Below are 9,643 nucleotides of genomic sequence, written 5' to 3' on the forward strand. Positions count from 1 at the left end.
AGCTAGAATCAATACATATGGTTAAAATACATTTGTGACAGGAAACAGTGAAGATGGTTTCATTTGTCGTCATACCTAGGTTACTGTGATAATCTTTTTGTAGAAAGACATATGGGGATGGTAGACAAGCTCTAATATGATAAGTTTCTTTGCCATTAGGTGGGGGCTGGGGTCTATAAAGAGTTATAGGCGCCGTGGCAGAAATTGTTCTCCACAAGTGATGCTGAGTATACTAGCTGTAATATTGGAGGCTATAGTATATAAGCCCAATGAATTTGCGGTAAAGCGAAAGTTAAAGGTACCTGACAAGCAATGATAGCGAACATAGCAATAAACATAGTGGATGGAGTGCACATGGAGCCTTGTTCCTGTAGAAGGTTGCTGGCCTCTTCAGTCAAGGGATTTCAGCTGTCCCCAAGTCGAAGGTTTGGTTGTTCTTGTTGATCTGGCTAGTGGGCGGCATTGTTGGCGACAGGCTTCCCGAAGTGTCAGCACGTTGAACGACTGGATCAACGAGTCCATCAGGGCCGTGCTTGATGGTTGTGTTGGTGTCCGGGGAGGAGTCAGCTGTGCCCTCTGTGTCAGCCAATATGGATGATAGGGGGAGGAAGAAAATGAGGCTGAGGCGGAGGGCGGTGTGACATGAGGTCAGACTAGATGGTCTGGAATCCACACAAGTGAGTCTGCGTCCTGTGAAAATATACAAGCATATCCTCTCCCCCAGGCTAAAAGTACATCAGGTCCCTTCCAGGCTCCTGTAAATAAGTCTCTCCATTTGACGAGGGCTTTAGGTTTAAAACATCTGCTCCTGTATCCAATATACCTTCAATTGGTTTTCCCTGAATTTGTAAAATTTTTGTAGGTCTAGTAGCATGGATTTCTTGTATCCAAAATGCTGCATCACTAGATCCAAAGCCTCCGGCCCCTCTAGCTTCCTGGGTAACAGCTGTCCCTATTTTATGTATTGGTAACAGGAGTAATTGGGCAATTCTCTGGTTGGGCTGAATCTGTATAGTTGTGGTGGGTGGGGAAAGTAAAATCTGTATTTCTCCTGTGTAGTCTGCATCAACAACTCCTGGGATGACTAAGATCCCCTGTAACGAGGTGGAGCTCCGCCCTAATATTAATCCTACAGTTCCCTCAGGCAGCGGCCCAGACACTCCTGTAGGAATGGCTGCTACTGGCGAGTCTGGGGTTAGTATTGCGTGGGTGGTTGAATGGAGGTCCAATCCTGCACTGCCTGGGGTTGCCCTGAAGAGGTCATTGATTGATTGAAATTTGCAGCAGAGGGGTTGAGGGTTGATGCCCCTATTATTGCAGGGGCCTGAGGCTGGCCCCCTCTCAAGTTTCCCAATTGAGGTGATGGGATATAACCTCCTTGGGAGCGGTTTGTAGAATTTAAAGGCCGACCATTTTTATGGTATTTTGATCTACATTCCTTTGCCCAATGGAATCCTTTCTGACATCGGGGACAAACGGTTTTTGGAGGATTAATATTATTCCTTGATGTATTTCCAGGCTGTCGAGGAGCTTGCCATCTGGCTTGAGTATTATTATTTCTATTTGGGCATTCTCTGCTAAAGTGCCCAGATAAGCCACAAGAGTAGCAGTTCATATTTCTTTTATTACCTGTATTATTGCTGGCTTGACCTATGCCCTGTACATATTGAGGGTATGTCTCCCCTTTGAGAGCTGCAGCTATAGCTACACCCTGTATAAATGCTGGACTTACATCAGCACACTGTTTTATAAAATCATTTATAGTTCCCGTTCTGCGAATTGGCCTTAATAAAGCCTGACAGGTATTATTAGCATTTTCAAAAGCCAGTTGTTTGATTAGGATATCGGCTGCCTCTTCGTTATTGATTACTCTCTTGACTGCCTGTGTGAGGCGAGAAAGGAAATCCTGATATGGTTCCTCGACCTTCTGTTTAACCTCTGTAAGGGTGGTTGTTTTTCCTGCTGTATAAGGTAGGGATTTCCAGGCATTTACTGCACAACTGGTTACTTTAATAAGTGCCTCTTTGGGCATATACATTTGCTCCTGAGCCGTGTTAAAATCACCTTCTCCTAATATCATGTCTAGGGTTATTCCTCCTCTGGAATTTTTGCTAGTGGCTACAGCTCTCTTAGCAAGATCATCATATTCAGTTATCCATAATAAATAATCACCTCCTGAGAGACAGGCTTTACAAACCTGTGACCAATCATAAGGAGTCATCCATTTACTGGCTAGGGTTTCTACCAAGGTTAGTGTGTAAGGAGCTAGAGGTCCATATTCAGAGCAGGCCAATTTTAATTCTTTAAGTATTTTGTAAGGTATAGCCTCCCAGGTGGGGTTTTCGTCCTCACCAAACTCATTCTCATATGCAACTGGGAAGCAGAGTGAGAATTCAAGATCTCCACTAGCTTCAGCTTCTCTTATCGCCCTTTGAAATTTAGACATGGAGCTCATAGGAGCCGGAGGACCTGGTTTAGGCTTCCTTTCTAATTTAGGGAACCTGTTTTGAATAGGAGGGCTTTTCTCCTCTCTATTGACTGGAAAGGACCAAGGGTCATGTTTATGATACTGCACTGTTGTCTCCTCTAAATCTTCCTGATCTTGGGATGAAGGGAAATGAGGCTCATCGTATTTATTCTCCATCCAATCAGTAGGCATAGCTAAATTGCTCTTAGATTGAACTGGAGATGATAATGATGTGTCCTCTCTAGGTGGAGCTGAGGGACTATTTAAAGTTTGAGAAAGTTTAACCGTTTCTGCCTCTGGTGCCAAGGTGTCATGAATTAAATTCCTAAATTCCAGAAGGAAAAGGTATTTTCCAGGACCTTCTCAGGTCCATGGACACTGTAATAAGTCTTTAATTGCTCTCCTACTTTAGTTCATGTTTCTAGATTAACAGTTCCTTCCTCAAAAAGCCATGGACATACTTCTTGTATAAAACGTTCTGTCTGACTGGGAGTAACCTTAACTCCTCTGCTAGCAAGCATATATGTTAAAAGATCAATACAGAGTCTTTTTTCTTTAGACTCAGTATGACCCATCTTGTCAATCTAACAACTTCTCCTTGGGTTCAATAATTTTCTAGAAGGGCTCACAGAATCCAGGAAAATGGGTTAGAAAGATCATTGGTTTATTATAAAGGACTAGTGGCCCAGTGCACGGGGGTGGGGTGTGTCCCTCAGCTGGCCTGTACCCTCTCCAATCTGGGACCCCTCGGGGGATGTCTGCCGGAAGCCGGTCCATCCTTGCTGCTTGACACAGTCGCTGCAGGGAAGAAACATCTGCACAGCATATGTTTCAAGGGACCTGGTGTATATGGCATACTGTTCTCAATATGTTTGCTCCCCTTCTTAGCACTATGTGTTCTAAACCAGGGTCACCTCTCAGAGAAAGGTTGTTTCCCCAGGTGGGGATTTTTCCCTGGAGTTAGGGATTAACAGGACTAAGGAAGGGAATAAATCAATAAAACCCCTTAACTAAGTGCCAGGTAGGTAGTTAATCACCTTAACTATGAACAATCATGCTGAAGATACATAATCTTTACTTAGGATAATCTCCTTCAGTTACTTCCTTGTAGCTTAACAGAAGAGTAGAGTAGTGACCTTGGAATGGAGATAACAAACTAGCCCTAACCTTTGGAATAGAATCGATAAGATTAAAATCAACAGCTAGATAGAGATAAGACTTTTATCAAAGGTCAAATAAGAAACTATAGACATGAAACAAGGAACTGTAGAAGGTCAAGGGAGGACCCAAAACATATGATGATGTAACTATGGAGGCATGCTTATAGGATCAAATGGTATAAATATAGATGTAACAGGAGAATAAAGAGAGAATCTGGCTATGCTGATCATCTGAATGCTGTCTGTGTGTCCTTCATTCTTTGCCAACTCTGTCCACACCTTTGGGAACCCCTGGACCGCTGGGGCTGGACCCTGGCAGCAACCAATCCAAGCGTCTGTTTCACATTGATGTTTCTCTCTGTCTCTCCCCCATCCCTTCCACTCTCCCTAAAAATCAATGGGCAAATATCCTCCAATGAGGATTAACAAAAAAATCTGTGAAAATTGTCCAAAGAGCATACATCAAATTATGAAACATTTATTCCCAAAGTCTTTATTCATAGTAGAACTAATTAACAGATAAATAGTAAATTTCTTACATATGGCCAGGATGTAAACTACTCTCTAAACCCTATTCTATTTTATATTTCATGTCCATCAAATAAATATTTTATGTATTTTATTGATTTTAGAGAGAGGAAGGGAGATGGAGAGATGGAAACATCAATAATGAGAGAGAAACATTGATTGGCCACCTCCTATGCATCCCCTACTGGGTATCAAGCCTGCATATACCCTGACCAGGAACTGAGACTTGACCTCCTGGTTCATGGGCCCATGCTCAACCACTGAGCCACACCAGCCAGGCTCTAGTCTGAAAATTTTAATGAGAATCTAAAAAGAAAGTTTTATATGGTAAATTAAAGATTTTGTTCAGGAAAGTGGTTAAATGTTGATGTCCTTGTCATAGCAATATTTTTTTCATGGACTCCTTCAATTGCACTTCTGTAACTTTCTATAATAATACAAATCTTGCCCTCATCTATCTCAGTGTTGACACCGAACTTTTGGCCACTTTGGGGAATTTTATGACTCTACCTTCTGCATCAAAATAACCTGGTGAAAGTTCTTGATCTACTTAGACTGGAAATTCTAATCCATCCCATCCCCTTGCTTGCAGATAAGGGACACCCTGGACATGGCCTCAGACATCCACATGCCAGACCCGGTGTGCCTCATTGAGAACACTAACACACAATTAGTAGTTAATCCAGAAGCTTTGAAGATCCTGTCTGCCATTACACAGCCTGTTGTGGTGGTGGCCATTGTGGGTCTCTGCCACACAGGCAAATCCTACCTGATGAACAAGCTGGCTGGGCAGAAAAAAGGTGAGGGGCACCAGCTAAGCTCTGCCAGATCCCTTCTGTCTCCCCATGCTCCTTTGAGTATGTGTTACAAGAAGAGCAAGGTAGAGATGGAGAGGAACATTGAAAGCTAACTTTTAATCTATCATTATGCTCTTACCTTACTGTGGTCTGAAAGAGTCAACTCTCTGTCTCTTCCCACTTTCCTTAATTTCCCTTTTAAAAGCATAATTTGTATTATTTTCCTAGACTTCTATGCTTCATTTTTTAAAGAATCACAGTATCATTTCCCACAGCAACTCTACCATTTTACATTTGTCCCAGAAATGCACAGCACTCTAATTTCTCCACATTCTTGCCAATACCTGTTATTTTGCTGTGTGTGTGGTGTTTTTTGTTGTTGTTTGTTGCTGGAGGCTAATTCCAGCATGTCATCATTATGGAATAAGTTCATCAAAAGGTTGATGAACCTTGGGGCTTCAGCAGGGCTGAAGATCTGCATATATTATTGCCTGCTGCCAGACAGCTGAACGCAGTTCCCCCAACCTGATAATACCAAACCTTACATTTGATATATATATCTGCTTTGCTATAGGGCAAAATGTGTGAAAAACCCTGGGTCCTGGGATTTGGAGAACTTAGTCACTAAAGCTAAGCCTCATCTTGCTCCCCCATGTATTCCAAATTTATATTTCATATCTAGTCTCTTTATTAATTTACTCACAGCCCCTTCTCCAGATTCCTGAACCCTAGTATATGCCAATAACACTCCGGCAGCTTGTTTGTTTTTATTGACTTCAGACAGGGAGTGAGAGAGATAGAAACATTAATAATGAGAGTGAATCATTGATTGTCTGCCTCCTGGATGCCCCTCACTGGGGAGTAAGCTCACAACCCAGGCTGGGAATCGAACCATGACCTACTAATTCATAGGTCCACACTCAATGATGAGACACTCCGGCTGGGCTATTATATTCGGGGGTTTTTGGATAGTGATCATCCTAATGGGTGTGAAATAGCATCTCATTGTGGTTTTGATTTGTATTTCCCTGATAACTAGTGCTGTTAATTATCTTGTTATATGTTTAATGGTTATTTCTATATTTTCTTTAAGGAAATGTCTGTTCAAATCCTTGGCTCACTTTTTAATTGGCTTGTTTGTTTTCTGGGGTTGTGTTGCAGGACTTCTTTATATATTCTGGATATCAATCCCCTAACTAAGAAATATTTTCTCCCATTCAATAGGATACCTATGAAACTCTGTTGATAGTATTCTTTGACCCACAAAAGTTTTAATTTTGAACCCTTGCCAGTTTGGCTCAATGGATAGAGTGTCAGCCTGGGGACTGAAGAGTCCCCAGTTCGATTCCAGTCAAGGGCATGTACCTTGGTTGCTGGCACATTCCCAGTTGGGGGTGTGCAGGAGGCAGCTGATTGATGTTTCTCTCTCATCGATGCTTCTAACTCTCTATCCTTCTCCCTTCCTCTCTGTAAAAAAAAAAAAAATCAATAAAATATATTTTTAAAAAAGTTTTAATTTTGAATCCAACTTATCTATTTTTCTTTCATTGTTTATGCTTTTGGTGTCATATCCAAGAAATCATACCAAATTCAATATTATGATGTTTTCCCCCTATGTTTTCTTCTATGACGTTCATAGTTTTAGCTCTTACATGTAGGTCATTGAACTATTTTGGTTAATTTTTTAGAAGGAAAGTTTTTTATCTTGCACCATTGGGTGTGATGAATTTTCATATAAGGATTTTATTACATTGAGTTAGTTTTCTTCTAGTCCTAATTGGTTAATATTTTTATAATAAAAAGGTGTTGAATGTTTTTATGTATTGGATATTTTCATTTCCCTGTAAAACCAATACTGATTGTAGTTTTTTAATGTGTTTTTATTGATTTCAGAGAGGAAGGGAGAGGGAGAGAGAGTAAGAAATATCAGTGATGAGATAGAATCATTGACCGGCTGCCTGCTGTACACCCCAACTGGGGATGGAGCCCATAACCAGGGCATGTGCCCTGCTGCATAATCAAATCATGACCTCCTGGTTCTTAGGTCGATGCTCAACCTCTGAGCCACAGCAGCCAGGCTACTGGCTGTAATCTCTCCTTGCCTTGATTATGTTCACGTTTATCTCCATTTTAAGATACATCTGCTATGAAAACTCCACTCCCTCTCTCTCTTCTCCCCCTGAAGGCTTCTCTCTGGGTTTCATGGTTGAGTTTTACACCAAAGGCATCTGGATGTGGTGTGTGCGTCACCCTAAGAAACCAAACTGCACCCTAGTTCTGCTTGACACTGAGGGGCTGGGAGATGTACAGAAGGTAAGTGTTGAAGATTCAATTTGGAGACAATCCCTTCATTTCTGGGCACTGTCTACACTATTTAATATTTTTTCTTTTCTTTTTTTAAAATTTTATTATTACTTTAATTTTTATTCAAATAAGAGCTGGCATTAATCACATGTGTTGTTTTTATTTTTCATTTCTGTTTACATGCTAAGGGACCAAGTTTACAATCAGGGATCAAGAAAATATAAGGCAGAATCCTGGAAGAGCATAGAGGTCATTACATAGTATTCTAATTATTAACAAGAGACTATAAGCTAAGCCAGTTACTGCAGATGTATAAAGGTACTACAAACAAAATCAATCATGAGTCCTATCTTGGAGAGAACTTTAGTTAAGGATTAATATTCAGAAGTCCTAAACTGTAGTTTAAATTTAAATTGTCATTAATACAGTGGCCTTTGCAAATTATTTCACTTCTTTTAACCTCAGCTTTCTGATCTGTAAAACCAATGCCAACAGTCTATTTTTGCCTCATAGTATTGTTTTAACTATTGAATAAGAATGGAAAGTGTTAGGTGAATAATAAATACTAGATAAAATAGGTATAAGTATTATTACTCTTACATAAGTCATTTTGCTGTAAAAATATAGAGAAAATTAAATTACATTTAAGGCTTTGGAGTGCCCACCAATCTGGACTGTTTGTTTTGCAATTATCTGGGAATGGTCATAAGAGGACCTAGTGAGAATCAGTGTAACCAAAAACACTAATCACAAGACTATTCAAAGTCCAAGTCCTACTAACAACCATTTTCATTTGGATTTGTTTTCCTCTTATAAGATATTAATCTAAAAAAAGCCACTCCACTAAATGAGCATCCATTTACTACTGCTGATCTGGAAAGTGCCATGAGAATAAATCATAATCCTGGCCCAAATGTGTTCTGATTTCCAGGGTGACAACCAAAATGACTCCTGGATCTTTGCCCTGGCAATACTGCTGAGCAGCACCTTTGTGTACAATAGCATGGGGACCATAAACCAGCAGGCCATGGACCAACTGCAGTATCCTTTTTGTGGTCCAGAACAGCATCAAAATCAGAGGCGAGACTAGTATTTAAAAACCAGCTCCCTGAATGTGAATCAAGCACAAAAAGAGAAAGTATGAAAAATAATTCAAGGGCAGGAAGAATTAACACTTGAGTTAAAAGCAATGCCAAAACAAAGGTTTGGAATATGTGGGAAAAAATATGTGACAGAGCTGACAGATAAAATAAGGGCAAAATCTTCACCTGATGCAAATGAGGTTGAGGATTCAGCTGACTTTGTGAGCTTCTTTCCAGATTTTGTGTGGACACTGAGGGATTTTTCCCTAGAATTGGAAGTAGATGGGCAACCCATCTCAGCAGACGAGTACCTGCAGAATTCACTCAAACTCAAGCCAGGTAAAGGGGACTGAGAACTGATTATTGGGAATCATAAGCCATTAGAAACCATCATCTTTTATTTTTCTATTTAGTGTTTTTACATGGATAGTTTTCTACTTCTTCTCAGCTGCCTACTTCTAAAATTAATGCTTGTTTAAAATCTAAGATCATAGATTTTATTTTGAATTATTTTCTCCCCTATTCTAAGAACAAGTTTCTTTTTCTTTCACCTTTCTCTGTACTGTGATAAGATTGATTTTTATCTCCCTGCTTAGGGCTTGTGATGCTGTAATTAGCCAAAGAAAATAGAGTAGAATGGGCATTTATTTAAATAAAATAGATTAAAGCATGACAATGGGCTAGGCCAGGGGTTGGAAAACTATGGCCCACAGGCAAATGATGGCCAATGCAGCCTACCAGCTGTCTTACAAATAAGTTTCACTGGATGAATACTATGTAGATTGTCCATGGCTGCTTTCATGCTGTAATAGCAGAATTGAATACTTGGAAAAGAAACCACCTGACCTGCAAAGCCTAATGTATTTACCATTTGACCATTTGCAGAAAAAGTTTCCAAGCCCATATATTAAGCAATGCCCTTTTTTATCTTTCTCCAGGTACCAGTCACAAAGATAAAAATTTTAACCAGCCCCGACTTTGTATCCAAAAGTTCTTCCCAATGAAGAAATGTTTTATCTTTGATCAGCCCACTCATTGGCAGAAGATAGGCCTACTGAAGACAATGCATGATTATGAGCTGGACCCCAAATTCGTGCAACAAGCTGCTGACTTCTGTTCCTACATCTTTAGTAATTCCAAAGTCAAAACTCTTTCAGGAGGCATCCAGGTCAATGGACCCAGTGAGTCCACTTCCCAGTCATTACTCTCACTGTTAAGACTAAAGGAAAGTGGAATAGCAACCACCCAGTTTCAACTTTGAAAATTGCAAATCTACTAATACTAGAGGCCCAGTGCATGAAATGC

General features: G+C 40.3%; 1 protein-coding gene across 1 annotated transcript in view; it reads left to right on the forward strand.

Annotated features, from left to right (window-relative positions):
- The first annotated feature begins 4,765 nt into the window (after positions 1–4,765).
- LOC102245066 (guanylate-binding protein 1-like) overlaps positions 4,766–9,643 on the forward strand; it is a 12,233-nt gene continuing 7,355 nt past the window's right edge. Inside the window, 5 exon segments of the mRNA XM_014534262.1 lie at positions 4,766–4,955; positions 7,138–7,265; positions 8,188–8,297; positions 8,460–8,677; positions 9,277–9,519. Coding sequence (XP_014389748.1) covers positions 4,766–4,955; positions 7,138–7,265; positions 8,188–8,297; positions 8,460–8,677; positions 9,277–9,519 — 889 coding nt within the window.

The sequence above is a fragment of the Myotis brandtii genome, unplaced genomic scaffold (genome assembly GCF_000412655.1).
Source record: "Myotis brandtii unplaced genomic scaffold, ASM41265v1 scaffold1271, whole genome shotgun sequence".
NCBI lineage: Eukaryota > Metazoa > Chordata > Mammalia > Chiroptera > Vespertilionidae > Myotis > Myotis brandtii.